Source organism: Pelophylax lessonae (genome assembly GCF_965119305.1).
Source record: "Pelophylax lessonae genome assembly, chromosome: 3".
Lineage (NCBI taxonomy): Eukaryota > Metazoa > Chordata > Amphibia > Anura > Ranidae > Pelophylax > Pelophylax lessonae.
The window spans coordinates 574859213-574883009 of record NC_138770.1 but is presented as its reverse complement, the minus strand read 5'-3'; the positions used below and the strand labels follow the sequence as shown (position 1 = coordinate 574883009).

The 23797-nt window shown below is 47.7% G+C and overlaps 1 protein-coding gene across 1 annotated transcript in view; it reads left to right on the top strand.

Annotated features, from left to right (window-relative positions):
• The window catches only part of USP34 (ubiquitin specific peptidase 34), a 600284-nt gene that overhangs the window by 441092 nt on the left and 135395 nt on the right, over positions 1-23797 (top strand). Inside the window, exons 55-57 of the mRNA XM_082250967.1 lie at positions 14996-15043; positions 20615-20680; positions 21276-21356. Coding sequence (XP_082107093.1) covers positions 14996-15043; positions 20615-20680; positions 21276-21356 — 195 coding nt within the window. The remainder of the gene's footprint in view (positions 1-14995; positions 15044-20614; positions 20681-21275; positions 21357-23797) is intronic.

Below are 23797 nucleotides of genomic sequence, written 5' to 3'. Positions count from 1 at the left end.
CTGCAGTTTATTTGTGATGCAGCTTTTGATACAGCTCCTGTGCTGTCCAAACTTTTTGTTTCCACGGTAGTGATTAGGCACGTGCTGTGGCTTAAGAATTGGTCCGCAGACCAAGCCTCTAAGAAAGCTCTCATTGATCTGCCCTTTTAAGCGATAGCCTGTTTTAGGCTACCCTGGAGCACATCATTAAGGGTATCACAAGGGAAAGGGGGGGGGGGGGAGAGAGAGTACCTTCCTGCCATAGTCTAGGAAAGGGGACTATGGGGTGCGGTCTTTTTTGCTGCAATGGGATTTAAATTTTAGTACTTTTGGTTCTCTAGAAACCTCCATTTGAGAATGTTCGGGCGATTCCCTTGCCCATGTTATCCCAGAAGGTGACATTCTTGGTGCTTATTACTTAGGCCCGCAGGGTATCAGAATTGGTGTCATTATCCTGTCGCAGTCCCTATTTTAGTGGTCTATAGGGATAAAGTGGTTATTCGTCCCTGTCCATTCCTGCTCAAAGTTGTCTCTGACTTCCATTTGAACATTGGGACATTGTGTTGCCTTCCATGTGTCCCTAGCTGGCTCATCCCAGGGAATTTGCTTTACATACCTTGGATGTGGTTTGTGCGATTCGGGTGTATCTGGCAGCTGAATCCTTTTGGAGGTCAGGCTTGCTTTTTGTGGTTGTGGACGGCCCAAGGAAAGGGCTGGCGGCTTCTTGGGCTACCATCTTCAGATGGATCAGGCAGACGGTAACTCAGGCCTATTCCATTAAAGGTCAGGTTCCACCTTTCCCTGTCACGGCGTATTCTACTCAGGCACTGAGTACTTCTTAGGCCTTCCGTCATCAGGCACAAATATCGTAAATTTGCAAGGCGGCCACATGGTCCTCGGTGCATACCTTCACAAAATTCTATAAGGTAGATACTTTGGCATCTGCAGATGCTTCTTTTGGCTGCAAAGTTTTGCAGGCTGCTGTTTAAAAGGGGCTGCTCCCTCTTGAGGGGTGTTTTTTTTTTTTAAACTTTTATTTTTCAGATTTGGCTCCTGTGACCCGCTTAGGGCTCCTGTGTCCTGGTCAAGGGCTTTTATGTTTAGCCTTGGGTTATTTTCCCCACCCCTCATTTTTCTTTTAGTATTGCTTTTGGACGTCCCAGTAGTTATGATTTATGTAGCGATGTGCCCGTCGAACGAAAGCGAAAATGGGATTTTTGTACTTAACGTAAAATAAAGTTTCTCTGAGCTTGACGGACACCGCATCCACCCCTCTATGGAGTTCTGATACTTCTAATACTGCTTGCTACTAAAGTGATTACCTAGAGCAGAGAGAAGGGTTATATACCAGCTGAGGACGGCCCATGGGCGTAGCCAGGTGTTTTTGATGATCTTCCTACTCCTGGAGAAGGCAATATAACCCAGTAGTTATGATTTATGGAGCACTGTGTCCATCGATAATTTTACATCGGATTTTACAGTAAGTACAGTATATATTAAGTATATATTAAGTACAGTATATATATATATAGATTTTACAGTAAGTACAGTATATATTAAGTACAGTATATATTTTCTTAATGCAAAGACCCTGAAAAAATAAAATGTTGGGAATTGATATTTGCTTATCAAATGCAATTTTTTTTGTTAAAAATACACAAAATTAATTTTAGTGCACATAAACACAAAACATGACCCTTTTTTTGTAAAAACTATACGGTGGAATATGTCTCAGCAAGTAAATAGCTACCCATCATGTTATGCCTTAAAATTGCAAATTGCTCGTGCCCATGGCGAAAAACTTTTGCTACTCCATATTGTCCATTTCTTTAACCACTTCAGCTCCGGAAGGTCTTACCCCCTTAATGACCAGGCCATTTTTACGATTTGGCATGGTGTTGCTCTAACTGACAATTGCGCGGTCGTGCGACGCTGTACCCAAATAAAATTGATGTTTTTTTTCCCCCACAAATAGAGCTTTCTTTTTTTTCTTTTATTTTTTTGCGCTATAAACAAAATCACAATATTGCGCTTTCGTTCTTTGACGGACACAGCTCCTGTCATTCTTAACTATTGGATTATACTGCCCCCTACCAGAGTAGGACACTAGGCAGAAAAAACTTCTGGCTACACTCATGAGAAGTCCCTGGGGGTATACTCTATCTCCCTGCTATAGTCAGTTTTTTTTTGCCTAGTCAGGAGTAAGGACCTAGTTCCTTACCAGGATCTTTGGTCCTGGCAACATTTTGTATACAGTAAATCTCACAGGAATAATCAAGGAGGAAACCTTTTCTATCAACTGCCCAACTGGGCGACCTGCTGGATAATCTGGATCCAGTGGTCGGCCACAAAATATCCCCACTGGACGGGAGCTTGCCCTGCAAGTTAAATGTTTTGCAAGGTCGCATACAACCTGGGCTCGGCCTGAGTTGCAGGGTTTCTCCTGGTCAACAGCCCCCCATTTGGATGGAGAGGAGGATCTGTCTGTAGCGGTGCCCACCTGGTTCCTGGTATGGGGAGTAGCTCTGCCCCTGAAGGGTTTTAGGGTGGATGTGGGCCCCTCCTTAGGGGTGGTCGGACCCCTGGGTTCCCCTCATTCCAGCTGGCACCCCTCCCTGTTTTTGCCGAGTCCTCTTGCTGGCACCCCTCCCTGTTTTTGCTGAGTCCTTCAGCCTGCCCCACTCCACATACACTGGGGCTATTTGAGGGGTCTGGTCATTGGCCTTGGATGGGGGCGGGGGAGGGGTATGCCACCGGCAACCAGATGATCGACTGTGCGGGAGGGAGGGAGGGGGGTTTGTATCTGGCAGGGGCTCCCACCATGGCCCCCCGTCCTCCCTGGATTGGTTCTTGAGGCCTGGTCTCCCAATTCTGGTCCCTGTATACCTCGTGGTGCCACCATTTGGTGTAGCCTGTGTATTCCTATACACTGCGGCCATGTTTGCGTAGTCCGGCCATTTTCTTGTGGTTTGTCATTGCAAATAGCCGCAGCCATGACAGTGGAGCCCGGTGGGTGGCGATTTTCATCGGTGGGAGCCACTCCTTATCCCCTGGAGTTGACTCCTGGATCATTTAGCTTCCTGATCGACGCACATATAGTGCAGATTCTCCTGATGGTTGTAGGTGCATGTGTTGGCGAGTGACGAGTCTGGTGGGGTCCTTTCCCTCTTTGCTGAGGATCGCTTGTGCTTGGCGACAGAGTGGTGCGGCCAGTGCAGTGGAGGTTTTACCTTAGCAGTGTGTTACCCTTTTTTGTGGGGTCCCACTAGTAACTCATGGAATCTTTGGAGCACATTTCCCCACCTGATCCCCTCTCTGAGGCTGCGGGGCCCCTCCGGGAACCAACCATCCATGCACTGACAGCAGTTCTGGAGTCCCTTGTGTCCCGGGTGGAGGTGGCTTGCGGGCGGCGGGCTAGAAAAAAGCGCCCCCCCGCCTTCCCCTTCTGATTTGGCCGCCGCAGATGTGGGTCACCCTTCTGGGTCTGCGACCATGTGCCTGGAATCCTCTGATAGTGAGGATGATTCCTCCATGTCTGCAACCGCGCATGAAAAGGCACTGGTGGATGCACTGATTGTATCTGTGCGTGAGACCCTGAAGATTGAGGTCGCAGCTGAAGATGCGACGGAGGCGCAGGCACTCTTTGGCACTCACAACTCATCCAGAATGGCAAAGGTGTTTCCTTTTCCCGCCTTTTTTGACAGAATTGTCACTAAGGTGTGGGGACGACCAAAGTGTCCCCGTTGCGGTTCCTAAGCACTTTACTAGGCGTTACCCCTATGAGGAGTCCCTTCTTAAAGTGGACTGTTCCACCGGTGGTGGACCCTACGGTTTCCAGATTAAACAAGGCAACCATGACTCCGGTTCATGAGTCTCTGGCCTTTAAGGACCCGGCTGACAGGAAGGCGGAGGCCGTGGCCCACACTATGTACACCTTAGCTGGTTCGGCAATGAGGCCGGTATTTACCATTGCCCTGGTGTTGCAAACTCTGACCTTGTAGGCTAAGCTCCTACGCTGTGACCTGGAGGGAAAACGGCTCCCCCCTGCCTTTTGCTGAGCTGCTGGACCAGCTGGTCCAGGGGCTGCAGTTTATCTGTAATGCTTCTTTGGAAGCTGCTCCTCTAATGGCTCGCCTCTCTGTTTTGGCAGTGGTTCTTCAGGGCGTCTTATTGCTCAAATGCTGGTCTGTGGAGCAGACTTCTAAAAAGGCCTTAACTGATCTTCCCTTTCAAGGAGATAGTCTGTTTGGAGCTACCCTGGATGACATCATTAAAGGTCTCACAGGGGGAAGAGTACCTGTCTTCCACAGGCTACTAAAGGCAAGGAACCTCGTCGTAGATGTTGACCTTCCTTCTCGGCTCATACATTTTTTTTTGTCCCTCAGGGTCGACTGACAAAGCTTAAATCCTTTCAGGGCCTCCTCTGGCGGATCCAAATGAACCTGGTTTGGCAAGCCGAGAGTGGACTTCTCAAGATCAAGACTGGCGGACAAGGCTCCTTCTGCATGAAGGTGCACCCTCGCCTGTATCGGGGGTGGGGGGGATGTTTTCACTGGTTCCCAGACCTGTGGATTTCCCTAGTGGACAAGTGGGTCCACAGTCATTCTGTTTGGCTACAAGTCAAGTTTCACTCTTGTTGTCGTGTCCCCCCCGGCAAGGTTTTTTCCTTCCAACTTGCCCCAGACCGCTTACAGGGCCTGTTTGGGGCCGTACAAGATCTGTTCCTTCAAGGGGTGATTGTTCTGGTTCCGACTTCGGAACGTTTTCAGGGTTTTTACGCAAACCTGTTCAGTCCCCAGGAAGGAAGGCAATCCTGGACCTCAAGGCGCTAAACTGCTTTGTGCAGGCGGGTGCAGAAGTTCCGAAGGGAGTCCATTCGAATGGTGGTGGAATCCCTGTGTCGGGGGATTTCCTCACCTCTATAGATATCAAGGATGCCTATCTTCACATTCTATTATGTGACAGTCACCAGACTTTTCTCCACTTTGCTGTGTGAGAGGAGCATTATCAGTTTGTGGCATTAGCCTTTGGGTCTCGCCTCTGCTCCTTGGGTCTTCACAGAAGTGTTGGCTCCAGAGCTAGCCTTGCTACGCCAACAGGGGAAAATAGTACTGGGCTACTTGGACGATCTCCTGCGAGCGGAGTCTCCCTCTGCTCTGGTGGAGAACCTGGAGATCACAATACGAACTCTGCGGGAGTTTGGCTGGATTCTAAATTTTCAGAAGTGTGCACTGGTTTCGTCCACAAAGCTGGACTATATGGGCCTGACTCTGGGCTCGGCCATAGCCAGAGTGCTCCTTCCTCTGGACCAACTCCAGAAATTGCAGTCTGCAATTCGCCTCCTGCTGTCCAACAAATGGTCATCTCTCCAGACTTGCATGCGGATACTGGGCCTGATGGTATCCACCCTCGAGGTGGTTCCATTTGCACAGTTCCATACAAGGTCTCTGTAAAGGGAGATTCTGACCAGGTGGGACAAGACTCCACAGTCTCTGGACAATCAGAGTCCGCGAACAAAGGAATCCCTGATATGGGGGCTTTGCGCTTCGGCTGGGAAAATCCTTCCTTTCCTTCTATTGGACAGTGGTCACCACAGATGCCAGCCTGTCTGGCTGGGGAGGCGTCCTCGGCAAGCATTCTGCTCAGTGGATCTGGATGCTGAAAGAGTCCAGACTACCGATCAATGTCCTTGAACTCTGAGCGATTAGACTGTCGGGATCATTGGACAGATCGTCTTTGGGGATGCCCAGTGCGCATTCAATGGGTCAATACCACAGCCGTGGCGTATGTCAATCACTAAGGGGGCACAAGAAGTGCCCTGGCGGTAGCCGGCATTCTAAGGTGGGCAGAATGGTTCATTCCAGCCCTCTCCGCCGTGCACATTCCCGGGGTGGAAAATTGGCAGGCGGATTACCTCAGTCGGCAGGCGTTGGACCACGGGGATCGGTCCCTTCATTCGGAGGTGTTTCTTCAGCTTTGTCTCCAGTGGTGGATCTATTGACGTCTCGGCTCAATAGAAGGGTGCAGAGGTTTGTGGCTCGGTCAAGGGATCCACTGGCGGACGCCACAGTGCTGGTGACCCGGTGGGGTCAGTATCGTCTGATCTACGCCTTCCCTCCTCTCAGGTTTCTGCCCAGACTCCTATGCAGGATCGAGACAGAAGGGATTCCGGTCATCTTACTGGTCCCAGACTGGCCTCATCGGGCTTGGTACACAGATCTGGTGCGGCTAGTCGCCGACGTTCCTTGGAAGCCGCCTCTCGGGCAGGATCTGCTTTTCCATGGACCTCCATCCTGCTTCACAGTCGCTGGCTTTGACGGCTTGGCTGTTGAACGCCAGGTGCTGAAGGATAGAGGTTTGTCTGACTCAGTGATTCCTATGTTGTTAAAAAGCTAGGAAATCTACTTTGAGGATGATCTACCATCGTACGTGGAAGACGTACATTGCGTGGGTTGAGTCGCTTGGGGTTCATCCTCGCTCTTTCTCGGTGGCTCGGCTCTTAACCTGCCTTCAACAGAAATTTGTTGAACAGAAATTGGCCTTGAGTACCATCAAGGACCAGGTATCGGCCTTGGCGGTCTTTTTTTCAAACGACCTTTGGCCACACACACTCTGCGTATTTTTCTTCAGGGTGTCTGACATTTGGTTCCTTCAGTGCAGGTTCCGTTGCTGCCTTGGGATCCTAATTTGGTGCTTTTAACTCTACAGAAGCCTCCCTTTGATATATTCGGGGAATTCCCCTGCTTACGCTATCCCAGAAGGTTGCCTTTTTGGTGGCCATCTCTCTGCATGCAGAGTGTCGGAACTGGCGGCGTTATCCTGTCGTGATTTACTAGGATTAGGTGGTGCTTTGCCTCTGTCCATCATTCCTTCCTAAGGGGGGTCTCTGACTTTCATTTAAATTAAGACATTGTGTTGCCTTCCCTGTGTCCCAGGCCTAAACATCTGAAGGAAATTGTCTTGCGTGCCTTGGATGTGGTGTGGGCAATTAGGGTGTACCTGGCAGCTAGGAAGTCTTTCAGGAAGTCATACGTTTGTGCTCACGGATAGACCTCGCAAAGGGTTGTCCGCTTCCTCTGCGACCATTTCCAGATGGATCAGACAGACGGTGGTTCAGGCCTATTCCATCAGGGGTCAGGTTCCTCCTTTCCCTGTCAAGCTGCGCTCTACTAGGGGAAGTGCCTCCTGGGCCTCCGTCATTGAGCATCAGTGACGCAGGTTTGCAAGGCCACCTGGTTGTCGGTGCACACTTTTACAAAGTTTTATAAAGTGGATGTGTTGGCATCTGTGGATGCTTCCTTTGGCTGCAAGGTTTTGCAGGCTGCTGTTTAAGAGGATCTGCTCCTCTTTGAGGGTGTATTGTTTTTTTCAGGTGGGCTCCAGTTGTTTTGTTGAGCCCTTTGCCTGGTTGGCTAATTTTAGCCTTAGGATTTTTTTTCTGTTTCCCACCCCTCATGTTTAACACTGCTTTGGGACGTCCCAATGGTCAAGAATGACAGGAGCTGTGTCAGTCAATGAACGAAAGAGAAAATAGGATTTTTGACTTACCTTAAAATCTATTTCTCTGATGTTCATAGATGGACACAGCACCCACCCCTCTGTGGAGCTGATTCACCTGACACTGCTTGTAACAAAACGAATTGACTATAACAGGGAGAGGAAGAATACTCCCTGGGACTGCCCACGGGTGTATCAAAACGCTTTTTCTGTCCTACTCTTGTAAAGGGCAGTGTAACCCAATAGTCAAGAATGACAGGCACTGTGTCTGTTAATGAACATCAGAGAAATGGATTTTACAGTAAGTCAAAAATCCCATTTATTTACTTTCTGCTATAAAACATTCCTAATAAAAAAAATTAAAAAAAGTCAAATTTTTCATCAATTTAGGCCAATAGGTATTCTGCTACATATTTTTGGTTAAAAAAAAAAAATCCTTCGACTGTTCAACATTGTTCTGTGTTTATTGTCATAGCAGATGTTAACTCTGCATTCTTGTGTATTTTTCTTTGCACATAAACCAAATAAAAATCTATTGAAATCTAAAAAAAAAAAATCCTAATAAGTGTATTTTGATTGGCTTGCATGGAAGTTATAGCGTCTACAAACTATGTGATAGATTTATGGCATTTTTGTTTTTTACTAGTAATGGCGGCAAGCAGCGAGTTTTTTTTTTTTAAATACTTTTTCTCTTACGTCCTCCGACAGTCGCCGCCTCTTCATATTCGTCACATATGGGGTATTAGACTTTGCTCCGAAGGAGTAGCTAGGCAACAGAATATGTTAACAATAAAGCTTTAACATATCCCACCCTCAAGGGGTGGTCCCCTCAGTCAATACCCTCCTACTTCCTGCAACCATATCTCAGTTTTAATGTCTAGCTTGTCAGGAGTGGCTGGCTCTCTCTGTGCTGGGACTTTCTGTCCCAGACTCTTTCTTCTTTTTAATATTTTGTTTGAGTTTTTCTCTCTACCTTTATTTAGCTGTTATTTTGTCAGCGTTAGTTAGTTCTTCGGACGAAGAGGATCATGCGGACTGGGTCTCGGGCTGATCCCCCTGGTCGCAGGTCGTGGGTCAGTGGCTTCCCAGTCTGCCATCGAGCGTTCAGCCAGGTAACGCTCCTGGCATGGTGAACGACCCATCCCTGTTCGGTGCAGGGATGATTGGTGAGGTGGCTACCTCACTGGACGCTGTGCGGTTTCTTAACCCCCATTTTGTGCGTCTTGAATTGCGACTCTCCCTGCCTCATGTGCAGCGGCTTGTTCGCCTGTGCGGGTCCCCCACGCCATGTGAGGTAAGTGTATTTATGTGGGGACCTGTCTGTCTGGGGGGGTGTCAGTCTGGGACTGTGTAACCTGCCTCTATTCACACTGCTTGTCTCCCTATCTCTCGGCTGCATGCTGTGGGCTGCAAGGGGGGGGGGGGGGGGAGCTGTGTGACACTGTGTGTGTCAGTCTGGTCAGTGTGAAAAGCTGTGTGCTGTGGGGCATGTTTTTTTTGGCATGTTTGGGCATATACAGCGATCGCTGCGGCGATCTGACATGTATTCTGATATTGGAATGTAATGTGTGTTTTAATGCACTGTGGAGCGGCGGTTTTGGCGCCAAACGACGCCATTTTGCCTACACCCGCTCCGGCCGCATGGTTTACATGCATGGCGGCCATTTTCTTGTAGCCTCCATAGGCTTACATAGAGCGCCCTGGCAGCATCACTTCCTCTTTCCAGGAACACCGATCGAGGCAGCAGCAGCGGCGAGGGTCTCCTCAGGTTTTATTCTTCTGTTCTTGCTATCCATTGCCTGTGTTCAGTTTGCATATTCCCTGTGGGGGTCTCATTGTGCTTGAGTGTGGTGCGGTGGGCTGCGCTTGCCGCGCTTGCTTAAAAGGGGCAGTTAACCCTTGGTTGTCTGGCATTACAGGGGCAATGGATTCTCAGGAGGGCAAATTTCCTACAGTATTGGTGGAAAGCCAGGGGACCGCTGTTTCCCCCCCAGGGGGGGATTTAGCCACTATTGTGGCTGGCCTTGCTGCTCAGGTGCAAATGCTGGTGGCTGCTCAATCTACTAAAAGGCCCAGAGTTGCTCTTTCCTCTGATTCTGAGGGTGAAGGTGATGGGGCTGTTCTGGCAGGGGCCTCCTTATCGGGGTCCCGCTCCTCTCTTGATCTAGTGGGGTCTGAGGTGGAGGCTGAAGTTGAGGGGGTTGATAATTCTCCCCCTGGCTCGCCTGAAGAGCTTGCAATCATGGATGAGTTGATTGCTTCCATTAAGCAAACGCTGCGTTTGCAGGACGAAGTGTGTCCCCCTGCTGCCTTGGCGGCTTATGGGACGCAGAGGAAACGCAGGACGCCGCAGGTTTTTCCCTGCAATGCTGATTTTCAGCGCGCTGTTAAGGATCAATGGCGCGATCTGCGCAAACCTTTTGCGGTACCAAGCAAATTCAAGCTGCGTTATCCTTTTTCGCCTGCCACTGATGAAAGGTGGTGTGTGCCTCCACCAGTGGATCATGCAATTGCGGTTTTGAACAAAGCCACTGCGATTCCTGCAGAGGGTTCCCCTGTTTTCCGTGATGCCACGGATAGGAGACTGGAGTCTCTTGCCCGTCATACTTATTCTGTTACGGGTTCTATGCTTAAGGCTCTGTTTGCTTCTCTCATGGCGGCCCAGGCGATCGCAAGTTGGACGCAGATGCTTAGGCGCGTCCTAGTGGCCGACTCGGCCTCGCCGGCGACCCTGGATATGGTGGATCAGATCCACCAGGGTGTCATGTATCTGTGTGATGCGGACCTGGACCTGATTCCGTTGGCTGCACGTGTGCACAGCGTGGCGGTGTTGTCTCGCCGCCTGGTTTGGTTAAAATGTTGGTCGGTGGACCAATCTTCACGTAAGACCTTAGCCAATCTGCCTTATGATGGGTCTCGCCTTTTTGGGGAGTCCCTGGATGTGTTGATTAAGGGGATCACCCTCTCTTGCCCCATTTCCCCAAGGCTAAGGGGGCTTCTGGGAAGAAGCATGCTAATTTTCGGCCCCCTCAGGGGTCCTTTCGTGCCTTTCGGCCGCACTACAAGGGCAAACCGTTCAAAGGTCAAGGCTCTCAGAAGAAGCCCTGGTCTGGTAAACAGAAGTCCGGCCAATCCGGACCTGCAGCCCATAACAGTTCGGCCTGAAGGGGCGCCCTCACCCAGTTTTGGGGTGGGGGGACACTTGCTCGGTTTTCTTCAGCCCTGGTTGGCCCGTGTGCGGGACAGATGGGTTCTGGAAATCGTTCGATCTGGTTACAAGATCGAGTTTCTCTCTCGGCCGGAGAGCAGATTTTTTCCCTCAAATCTTCAGCTGTCTCCAGAGCGCTTGCGGGACCTGCACCTGGCGGTGCGGGACCTGAGGGCTCAGGGAGTGGTGGTTCCGGTGCCTCATCGGGACAGGTTTCGGGGGTTTTATTCCAATCTGTTCACCGTGCCCAGAAAGGAGGGCAAGGTCCGTCCGATTCTGGACTTGAAGGCTTTGAACCGCTCTGTGCGGGTTCGCAAGTTCCGCATGGAATCCCTGCGGTCGGTGGTGGCTGCCCTGGTTCCGGGGGAATTCATGGCCTCCATCGATTTGAAGGATGCGTACCTTCACATCCCCATATTCGAGGGTCATCAGAGGTACCTTCGATTTGCCATCGCGGAGGATCACTACCAGTTCGTGGCGTTGCCCTTTGGTCTCGCCTCGGCTCCGCAGGTCTTCACCAAGGTGCTTGCACCGGTTCTGGCATTATTGAGGGCCCAGGGCGTTTCTGTCCTGGGGTATCTGGACGACATTCTGGTTCGGTCTGCGACCAGCCAGGGTCTGGAGGAGGACCTGTCTGTCACGATGCGAACTCTGCAGGAGTTTGGTTGGACGATAAATTTTCCAAAGTCGACACTGAGTCCGTCGGTTCGTCTCCCCTATCTGGGAATGATACTGGACTCGGTGCAGGCGAAGGTCTTCCTGCCGGAAGACAAACTCAGGACTCTCCGGGAGGAAGTCAGGTCCCTCAGGGACGTTCCGAACTCGTCTCTGCGGACGTGTATGAGATGTCTGGGATTGATGGTCTCGGCCTTCGAGGCGATTCCTTTCGCACAGTTTCACACGCGGGGTCTCCAAGCGGAGATCCTGTCCAGGTGGGACGGGCGACCTCAATCCCTGGATCTTCAAATCTCGTTGAGTCTTCGCACCAGGGAAAACCTTCTGTGGTGGCTCCAGTCCCCGTTGGTGTCCGGGGGCAAGTCGTTTCGTCCGATCTCGTGGACGGTAATCACCACGGATGCCAGCCTGTCGGGCTGGGGTGGAGTTCTGGGCGTTCTGTCCGCTCAGGGGACTTGGTCGGAGGGAGAGTCTTCCCTTCCGATCAACATTCTGGAATTGCGTGCGATAAGTCTCTGTCTTCATCGCTGGACGGACCGGCTGCAGGGTTGCCCGGTTCGGGTGCAGACGGACAATGCCACGGCGGTGGCCTACATCAACCATCAAGGGGGCACCAGGAGTGCCCGAGCGGCTCGAGAAGTGGCCGACATTCTGTCTTGGGCCGAGACTCATGTCCCGGCGATAACGGCGGTTCACATTCCGGGAGTGGAGAACTGGCAGGCGGACTATCTGAGTCGCCAGGCCCTGGATCAGGGGGAATGGTCTCTCCATCCGGCTGTCTTCCAGACGTTGTGCGCGAAGTGGGGTCTTCCAGATGTGGACCTGTTCGCGTCTCGCCTCAACAACAAGGTGAAGAGGTTCGTGGCAAGGACGCGCGACCCTCGGGCAGACGCGTCGGACGCGTTAGTGGCCCCGTGGCATCAGTACAGGCTGATGTACGCGTTTCCACCGATTCAGTTGCTGTCCAGGTTCCTTCGCAGGTTACACTCGGAACGCAACACGGTGATTCTTGTGGCACCGGACTGGCCTCGCCGGTCCTGGTACGCAGACCTCGTGAATCTGGCGGTCGACGCCCCGTGGCGTCTGCCTCTTCGAGACGATCTACTGTCTCAAGGACCGATATACCATCCTGCTTTACAGTTGCTGGCTTTGACGGCCTGGCTGTTGAGACCGAGGTCCTGAAGGAGAGGGGTCTCTCTCCGGAGGTCGTTCATACTTTAATCAACGCGAGGAAGTCTTCCTCGGGGAAGGTTTATTACCGTACTTGGAAGGCCTATTTTGCCTGGTGTGAGTCCAGGGGGTTTTCACCCCGCACGTACTCGGTGTCCCGTGTGCTGTCTTTCCTTCAAACGGGTGTTGATCAGCGTTTGGCGCTGGCTACGATAAAGGGTCAGGTGTCTGCTCTGGCCGTTCTGTTTCAACGTCCCGTGGCTTCCAACCCATTGGTTGGCACCTTTGTTCAGGGTGTGCGGCATCTGGTTCCCCCGAGGCGGGATCCTCTGCCCCCTTGGGACTTGAATCTCGTTCTATCTGTGTTACAACGTGCTCCTTTTGAACAGATCAGGGAGATCTCGTTGTCTATGTTGTCCAAAAAGGTCGCCTTTTTGGTGGCGATCACTTCGGCTCGCAGAGTGTCGGAGCTGGCGGCTTTGTCCTGCAAGTCTCCGTACCTGGTTATTCATTTGGATAAGGTGGTCTTGCGACCTAATCCTTCTTTTCTTCCGAAACGAGTTTCGGACTTCCATCTTAATGAGGATATTGTCTTGCCTTCGTTGTGCACGAAGCCTAAACATCCAAAGGAGGTGAGATTGCACTCTCTGGATGTTGTTCGGGCGATAAGGGTTTACCTTAAATCGACTGAGTCTTTTCGAAAGACGGACTCCTTGTTTGTTCTTCCAGAGGGTCCTCGGAAGGGCATGGCGGCTTCGGCCTCTACCATCGCCAAATGGATCAGGCAGACCATTGAACAGGCCTATGCTTTGCAGGGGAAGGTTCCCCCTGTGCCTGTGAAGGCGCACTCTACTAGATCTCTGAGTACGTCTGTAGCTTCTGTAGCCCAGGTGTGTAAGGCGGCGACTTGGTCGACCGTGCACACTTTCACAAAATTCTACAAAGTAGATGTTCAGGCATCGGCGGATGCTTCCTTTGGCCGCAAGGTTCTTAGTGCGGCTGTTCCCTAGGGTCCCTTGTTGGGGACTCCTGGCTGTTGGGATAAGTTTTGTATCCCCTGGTTTTTTTTTGTCTTTTCCTGGGTTGTTGCTCCTGTTGAGCACTTGTTTTTTGCTGTTGCCCAGCTGGTTTCCTTCCTTTGGTAAGGTTCCTTCTTTGATGCGGAGACTGCGTTGCCTTTCGGCGCGGATGCGTTTCCCACCCCTCATGTTTGCACTGCTTTGGGACGTCCCCATATGTGACGAATATGAAGAGGCGGCGACTGTCGGAGGACGTAAGAGAAAACGGAATTTTTGTAAAATCTTACCTGTAAAATTCCTTTCTCTGAGTCCTCCGACAGTCGCCGCCCCCGCCCCTCTTTTGGGGTTTGATTGTATACTCTACTGCTATTCCACTAAAACTGAGATATGGTTGCAGGAAGTAGGAGGGTATTGACTGAGGGGACCACCCCTTGAGGGTGGGATATGTTAAAGCTTTATTGTTAACATATTCTGTTGCCTAGCTACTCCTTCGGAGCAAAGTCTAATACCCCATATGTGACGAATATGAAGAGGCGGCGACTGTCGGAGGACTCAGAGAAAGGAATTTTACAGGTAAGATTTTACAAAAATTCCGTTTTTTCTAGCTGGACTGCTACAATTAAGGGTTTAATGTGCTCCTATGGAATGCTTTCTAACTGGGGGGGGGGGGTGGATGTGCTAGAGGAAAAGAGAGATCTGTGTTTCAGGTTAGCTGAAACACAAGATCTCACTCTTCCTCTGTGACATAACAGAGGTCTGCCTTGTTAACATAGGCAGACAGCCGTTCTGTCATTCTCCTGTACGATCGCGGGTTGCCAACCGGTGTGTATAATCACAGCAGGAGCGGCACTTAGACGGTGCATGTGTGCCCCCGAGAACTGCTGCACAAAATCACGTACCTATACGTGATTTTACGCAGCTGGGCTGCCCCGCCGCAGTATATGTGTGGTGGGCGGTCCGGAAGTGGGTAAAAAAAAATAAACTTTGTAGGTTATCAGTTTCACTGTGAATAATGATTCTAGAATGATTGCTGTCCAAGGTTTGTGGTGATGTTTATCACAATTGTTTTCTTACATAGGCAGGCCCACCTCCTGTATAAATGTTCTTGTCGACGGGGGCCTTGAAAAAGGTGGTGTGTTTTTGATTTTTTACAACTAACATCATTGCGGTCACATACAGGGTCAATAACCCCCTGTGTTATGGAATACTGAGACATGAGGGGGTCTGTATTTTTGGCACGCTGAGGATGTGATTAGATGGCTTTACAGCTGTCTGAATCTCTTTCACATGAAGGCCCATCACCTTCTCTAGAACTAAAACATGTATTAATGACACCAGTAGACAAGTGGTCAACAAAAGGGCAGTCCTTTACCTAGTGCAGGATAAAATGACATTTTGCCTGTTGGACTTATTTATTTTCTGTTTATTCTTTTGTTATTTCTTTCAGCTTAGCACATCATTTGTTTTGGAGACTTTTATCCATTCAAAAGAAAAGGTATGTGATAGATACCTTGTTTTATTCCTTTTACATCTGACAGATTACTGGAAACATTTAGAAACTGTAAAACCTTAGGGTTAAACTGCCGCCTTCAGGACCATTTGACATGTCCAAACAAAGAAACTTTAGGCCAGTCCAGGAAAAGCCTCTTACTTCCAACATGCCTCAGTATTTTGCTTGTCATTGGAGGATGGGCATCTTTTATTAGCTGTGCTGTTCTAAAGACTAACCTGTTAATTTACTAGCACCTTATTCTTCAATTTTAACTTCGGTCAAGACTCTTCTCTACACCTGCTGCTGGAGGTATTCTCTGGATATTTTTAACTACCTGTAATCCTCGTCCTTAGCCTAGCATACCCTGCAGGCTAGCCTGGAATTGACCTTAAAAAATTAAATATTTAAATATTTTAAATTGGACTCACCAGTCCAGCCGCAGGATTCTAATTTAAAACAGGAATCCAATCTTCACCCATCACGGCGAGCTTTGTCTTGGCGACCTTCAAGGACTGGGTCCCCTATATGAGGGGCCACGGCCTTGGACCTGTAGAGCACCCTGCATGGAGCGCCTTTGGGGTTTGGTATTCCAATGTCCGGATCCCAGGGTCCAGCGCCTAAAAAGGACAGCTTTACAGGCAAAATTTCATATCTGCTTTCCTAGGCTTAGGCACCATCTTTTTAGCCCATTGACTGTTTAGGATGGATCTGATAGCTTAACCCCTTAGATTCCATGATCTTTGATCAGGGTAAATAGCATAATCTTCTGTCTTCTTTTGAGAAGAGAAAATAATAATGTGGATTGACTCTCCACAGTAACCATCAACTTTACACACTGGTGAGAAAACTGAGGTGCTTCCTTGTGGGGAGGGGTTATATAGGGGGGCATCATTTCTGATTGCTTGCCAGTGTCCTTCCACCCAACAGTGGCTATATAACCCATATGTTCGGATTCATGGCTCTGTGTCCCGTGATGTACAAAAAGAAAAATGGGTGTGCTTCAAGAACATACTAAATAAAGGGATTGGCCGGTGCATTCCAAAGGGGAATAAGTTTAAAAGAGCTAAAATAAACCCTCGGTTGCTAAACTCCACAATAAGAATGCATATTAAAACTAAAAGTAAATCCTGTATGATAATAAAGAAAAGGCTTTCAAAAAATACAAGGGGTCATTGGCAGCATTCCAACATTACAAAGAGTGCAATTAGAAATGTAAGGGCACAACCAAGGCGGCTAAAATAAAACATGAAAGGCACAAAGCAGAAGAGAGTTAAAAAAAAAAAAAAAAAAAAACCCCCAAGAAATCCTTTAAATATATAATTAAAAAAGTGAGGCCAGAACATAAAAGACAACGAAGGGAATCTGGCGACAAAGGACAGAGAGAAGGCGAAGGTGCTAAATAAGTTCTTCTCCTCAGTCTTCACAAAAGAATTGGGGGGGGGGTACATTAACCCAGCTTGTAATGTTAAAATTAACACATCACAGGAAGCATCCTCATGGTTAACAGAAGACAGACTCAGAACTAGACTTGAAAATCTTAACATAAATAAGTCATCTGGACCAGATGGCTTACACCCGAGGGTTCTTAAAGAACTCAGCCAGGTGATTTCCAGACCATTGTTCTAATTTTAATGGATAGTCTACTGACGGAAATGGTGCCAGCTGATTGGAAAAAAGCCAACATGGTACCAATATTTAAAAAAGGGCTGAGATATATTCCGGGGAATTATAGGCCGGTTAGCCTAACATCAATAGTCGGCAAGATATTGGAGGGGATGATAAGGGACTATATATACAAGATTTTAGTAATGAAAATGGTATCATTCGTAGTAATCAGCATGTATTTGTGAAGAATCGTTCTTGCAAGACCAATCTATTAACCTTCTATGAAGAAGTAAGCTGCCATCTAGATAAAGGAAGGCCTGTGGATGTGGTGTATCTGGATTTTGCAAAGGCATTTGATACAGTTCCCCACAAACGCTTACTGCAGTCCAGTTCTGGGCATCGGTCCTCAGAGAGGATGTGCTGGAATTGGAGAGAGTCCAGAGAAAGGCAACAAAGATAATTAGGGGAATGGAGGACATCCGCTATGAGGAAAGACTACAAGCATTGAACTTATTCTCTCTGGAGAAGAGATGCTTGAGAGGGGATATGATATCAATGTACAAATACCAAACTGGTGACCCTAGCATAGTATGATTTTGAAATGGGACATGCATCTAGACTCTAGAGACCCAGACTGATGAAGGGCTTGGTGCCATTGCTGGGTATTTTGGGCGATCCCCAAGTCATGTTCCCATTTGAGCTTTGCTGGGAGTTTGTCTGGTATCGTTCTTTTGGAAAAAACATAGGTATGGGAGGTGCCTCTCTGTTTTGGTTTGACAGACATATAAAAAAAAGTAAAGAGTGTGAGTGGATAGTCTTCAAGCAGTATAGATAATAGCAAATGTCAAATCCTGAGATATTTATAAAAATCTTTATTGGTGATGGAATAAGTATAGGTTGTGTCTTCAAAAGATCAGTGTTCTTGAATATAGCTGAGATATCAAGCAAATCCCTGCCATATTCCTTGTCAACAGATACAAATCTGGTATTATGTTTGGCAGGTGCACTGCTCTTAAAATGAATATCTTACCTAGGATTCTGTATGTAATGCAGGCCCTCCCAATTACAATTCATCTTGCCTTTTTTCATCAGATCAGGGGGATGTTCCGCGCCTTTATCTGGGCCCATAAGTCTCCACTTATCCTTTTACAGATACTATCTCTGACAAAATCACAGGGGGGGATAGGGCTACCGGACGTTTTTCGATACTATAGGGCCATAAATCTGACACGGTAGTGGACTGGAATTGTAATATGGCTAATAAACGTTGGGTTGGGTTGGATTGGAGGTTGGGGAGGCGGGCCGACCGACCCCCCCCCCCCCCAGCACCGTGGTCGACTTATACTCCTACGGGCAAGATTCTTTCACACCCTACTATAGGGGCAACAATACGAGAAACTCGACATATTCAACAGCACCCCAAAATAGCCCCAGCTCCTTCCCCTCTGATACCTATTCTGGAAAACCCGGAATTTCCTCCAGGATGTATGAATGCGAAAATACGACGCCTGGCACAGGTTGGCAAAACTCGTATATTTGATGTGTGGCAGAGAGGCCATATACCTACCCAGGAGGAAATAACAGCATGACCAGATATTGATTTAGATTATTTCAGTATTCATCAACTGAGACATTTTCTTAAGACATACCAGCAGAACGGGTACGTTCCGCGTAACTTAACCCCTTTTGAAATGATATGTAATTCAGATGTCCCGCCTAAACATTTGATAGCTCTATTTTATACATGGCAGACAGAGGACCAAGAAGGTCAACAGTTGCCGTTTATACGTCAAAGGGAACGTGAGCTTGCAGTATCTCTGACCCCCAGGCAGGTGAATAAGATTTTGACTACTGTCCATAAATCCTCTATGGACAGAAAATCCCAGGAAACGGGATATAAAATACTTACCAGGTGGTATAGAGTCCCTGAGGTGTTGCATAAAATGGATGAGAACTGTTCGGATAGATGGCGTTGTTGATCGGAGGAAGGGACTAGGCTCCATATTTTCTGGTCATGTCCCCCCATAAAGGCGTTCTGGACAAAAATTGCTTTAGTTATTAAACAGTTAATTGCGGTTGAGGTTCAAGATGACCCTGCCTTATGCCTACTTCATGTTACGAAAAGCTTGTTAAAAAGATATAGAAAATCATTGACACTTAGACTCTTGAATACTGCAAAGGCGTGTATACCTGCTTTGTGGAGACAAACCCAGTCGCCTACTCTGGCGTTATGGTACTCTAAAGTAAAAGAGATCCATAAGATGGAGGAACTTACATCCTCTCTAAAAAAATACAGAGGTGGAGACCAGAGCCCAATGGTTGCCATGGGTGCATTTGATTAGTACGGAAACGTTCTTAAATATAACATGAAGAATTACCTTCTAGACCCCTCCTCCTCTCCCCCTCCCCTCCTTCTTCTCTTTTCTCCTCCCCCTCCCCCTTTTTTTTTCTTTCTCTTTTTCTTTTGATGTGCTGGGGATATATCCAATTCACAAGTATATACTTATTTTGTATGTGGTTTATAATGATTCTATGAGTATAATAGGGGCATGTTCCCCTTCTTTTTCACGTTATTTTATGTTTTGATTTGTGTACAAATTCCCCACGATTTTTGTGACATAGAGGTGGTTTGGGTTCACGCATCATCACCCCATTGAGGGGGTTGGTGAGAATCGGGTGGGTGGTACGTATGCACATAAGTGTCTTGGCTACTTGGTATATACCAGATAAATACGGGCACCTATATTTTACACTTTCAATTTTTTGGTGACTGGGTTAGGGGTATGTCCCCCCCCCCTTTTTTTTTTCCTCTCCTTTTTCTCTCCCCATGTGGTTGTTGGGAGCAGATACTACAATGAACCAATATGTGTCTGTATTTCTGTATCCTATACATTTCTTTTTGTACCAGTTGTTTTTTTTTTTTTTGTATGTATATAAAAATTAATAAAAATTGGCAAATTAAAAATCTGGTATTACTACTGCTAAAGAAGTCACAGGAACAAAGTTACTAATTGTAGGGCGCCCACCGGGGAAGACCAGGAGAGATACCCGTGTACGTAAAGGAGCATGAACAGTGTCCAAATGATATCTCTTTGTAAGTCAATGATGATTCCTAGTAAGGCCTGTAGATTTATGGAGGAGGCTTGCTTTTTGATTAGAACCCAGTGTTTATTCGAGAAAGGAGACCCTCAGTGCTGCATTTTGTCCAAAAACTGTGCTTTGTAATAACTGTTCAAATCTGGAGCACCTATTCCTGCTTGAAATTTAGTAATTTGAGTGTATAGGGACAGTTTGTGTACTTATGCTATTTTTTTCCCCCTAAAGAAGTCATCCATACATTTTTGAAGGGTATTGATGTAAGATGAAGAGGACAGGGATAGGTAGTGTGAGGAACAACTAGAGTATGTGGTAGTGTGAGGAACAACTAGAGTATGTGAGACATGATGAACATTTTGGTGAGGACTCTTTCAGCCCAATAAGTTTTTAGAATTGATAAGTCGTTACATAGTTCCAAATTTTCAGTAAGTAGTTCAGGGTAATTAACCTTGAAGATGTTATTACGTGGAGATGTCATATTACCCTATGATATTTTAATTGCTGTCTGTCGATTCAACCTCTGTATTTTTCCTATTTACCCTTATCACAGAGAGTGAAAGCAGCTGTAACCCTAAATAAAAAAAAAAAACATTATCCTGTTTCTTTAAAGCATGGTAAATAGCATAGTGCTTCTGCAATGTCATTTGTCCCATGCTGTGTTGAAAAAAATACCTGGTTGATCCTGCCTGTTCCTGTGTCCCCCTGTGTGTGCAGACCACGGTAATCATGGCCGCTGATCCAACATACCGTGGTCCTTTTACGTCCCTCTGTCATCCTGCTGTGTGTTCTGAGTCTCTTACCCTCGCTCCCTGCCTATTATTTCCTAGTCAGGGTTTTCTTTAAATCTAACTTTTTTTCTGTCTCTCTATTTAGCCCACCATGCTTCAGTGGATTGAACTGCTGACAAAGCAGTTTAACAACAGCCAGGCAGCCTGCGAGGTAAGATATGTATAACCTTTTTTGTGAATTCTATATGATGTGACAGCCCTAGGCACACCATAGCTTTAGCTCAATTTGCCAGTGATATAGGAACTGGTACTTTTTTTTTTTTTTAACTAACCTTCATGCGGTTTTAAAAAAATAACATAATTGGTTCTAGTTTCTGCAATCCCCATGCACAGCAGACATTACATTTAAGAGAATGAGAAGCAGCTGTTGTGTTAGTTAATCAGGGCTGTACTGTATTGTACAATACTGTCCATCTGATACTAAACGCTGACAGAGAGAGAGGAGAGCATGAGTAATGAACTGATCAGTGTACTGCTACCCACTCAGTGTCCAGCCACAGGCTAGTCCTAGACCTGCCTGTATTGCCCATCTCACATGTAGTATGCAGAGAGGTCTCAGGGGATGCAGAAGCTAATTGTGCTGTCTGGCAGTGGTACCTAGATCAAAAGACTGGCTGCAAAGAATTATAATTTGCATGTAGAGTACACTTAACACTTTTGTGTAGATCATCTGTGTATTTGCTTGGAGTTCAACTTTAACCAGCTTTGTTTTACTTCTTCTAAAATGTTTGCTTCATTTTTTTAAGTGGTTTTTGGACAGGATGGCTGATGATGACTGGTGGCCTATGCAGATCCTTATCAAGTGTCCCAATCAGATTGTGAGACAGGTTTGTGCATGTGCTATAACAGTATGTTATTAAAACTGTTCACAATTAGAATATTGCACTTTCTTTTGTGTTAAGTTAACTTACTATCTAAGCTGTCACTACTCCATTAATATTCTGTATGAATCATCTTTATTTCATTGTTTTTTTTTTTAATAAAGAACTCTGAAATAATGAAAGCCTTATCCCCAGCCTTGCTTTCAGTTTTGTGCAGTTGTAAAGGCTCCTCTCTTGTACTGAAATTTCTTGCTTTGATTTCACTGTCAACTGTGAGCTCCTCACAGTGTGCATTAGAAGCTGCATTCAATTAAGTTAAGGCTGTCTTATTTTGTACCTAAAGAAGGTCCAATATCATCCCCATTCCTTCCCAGTCTTACATTCCCTCCTCCACACCTATCATTTATTGAATTTCTTTTTTAATTTTCAGGCCCAAGTCCACTGCTTGTATCAGGACTGAGGGCTCTTGGGAGGAGTATTAAGGCAGGGTGCTGTGAACTTTTTGGAAATGTATGTACAGCACCCTGTTGGCCCCTCCGAGCTCCAGCCAAAACTTCAGTCATTGAGGGGTGCAGGAATTCAGCAGTTGTCTGGTAATACTGCTGCCTAGTGAAGCTTGGGATGCTGGTTAATGGAAACGTTGTAAGCAAGCTCGCATTTAGCCCCCCCCTCCCCCTTTTACCCCCACCTCACTTTTTTGCTGCTGTTTTAGGAGGTTTAACACCTTTTCTTCAGCTCTGCTGAAAAATGACTACGGTATTTATCGTTCATCAACAGACGCAGCTCCAAAGCTTCATTACCATTTGGTTATGTTCCTCCAATCAGGAATAGGCACTGGGCAGGAAAACAACCTTACCACGCCCATGGGGCTGTCCCTGCAGGCATACCCCACACACTCTGCTTCAGATTGCAGCTTGTTTCTACCTAGTTTTAGGAATAGGCCCTAACTCCCTGCTGGGACTTTGGTCTCAGCTATAAATAGGGAATTTTTATTATTTTGTGATTTTTTTTTTTTTATTTTCACTAGTTAGTTCCTGGAGAACTACAAGCAACAGCCGGCTGTGGTTTCAGACTGGATAATCTAGATCCTTAACGTCTCCCAATGAGCGTGAGCAGGTTATAGTCCTGAACTAGGCCTTGCTACGACCATCTCGATGGGATGCTATTGACCTGGAACCCCCTGAGTCGCCTCGTACCCCCTGGCTGACAGCACCCCCATCCCAGGTGGGAGGTGATCTGTTTTGGAGTGGCACCTATCTGGTATTGTGAGTAATTGTCCCCCCAAAACCTCTAGCGGTCTCGGGGCACTATCCCTGGAATGGTCAGACCCTCAGGGTTCCCCTGGCCTCTCGGGAAGACTAGGCCCAAACCCCTCAGTTTTTTCCCCCACCCTGTGCAGGTTCCTGCCTTGGGGGGCGGAAATATTGCGGCCACTGTGGCACCTTTTTTTGATGGCGGTGGGGTCCCTTCCTAGGGACGACCCGATGCCTGATGTTCTGGGACCCTTTTTGGGGGTCCTGGAGATCGCATGGCGTGCCGTGGGGGCTGCCATTTTGCTGTGGATCAATGCGTTCTTTTTCCCATTGTATTACACGGGCAGCTATTTTCTGTTCCCCCATAGGAATGCATGGGGCGGCCATTTTCCTGTGGTCCACGAATGCTGGACAGGCGAGCGGCATGGCACTTTAATTCTAGCAAAGACACAGACTGTTCCTTCCTTTTCCTGTGCAGATTAGATTCACTTTCGTTTTCACAGAGAATGCTGACAGTCTCATGAGCGGTTCGGTAATGTTTTTCTGGGGTCCCCTGTGGGTTTTCCTTGTTCACTCTATTAGATTGTACTAGCCTGGGGTATGGTAGCTTGCTCAGATAGCGGTGAGATCGCGATTTGGCAACTCTTAAAGGGACAGTGCACTTTTTTTTCTTACCAGTGTAAAATGGAGTCCCAGGATAAATTTCCCCTACAGACCCCTTAGGTGCTCCTGCGGACCCTTCTGGGTCACAGCCAAAGCCCGATCTCACAGCATTTTTACAAAGCCTGATGTAATTACAAGTGTTGCCAGCCGTAAATGCCCTCTGCTTTTGCCTCCATCGGCAGTGTCTTCAGACTCTAAGGCAGATATGGCTACCAAAAACGCACCCAACCCTACGGGGCCAGTGTCTTCACATTCCGACGGTGAAGAGGACCTGTCCTCCTCAGCCGCAGCAGGGGAACGCGCCTTGGTGGAAGCTCTTATAGTTTCAGTGCAGAAAACTCTAAAATTGGCTGATGAATCTACAGTATCGGGTACGCAGGTGTCTTTTGGCTCCCGCTTATCCCAGAAATCAGGCAAGGCTTTCCCTTGTCCTGATATGTTTCATGTCATTGTGGATGAACAATGGCGGCGCATCAAGTTCATGCTGGTGGGGCCTAAACGTTTTAAGTCTCGTTACCCTTTTGCAGATGC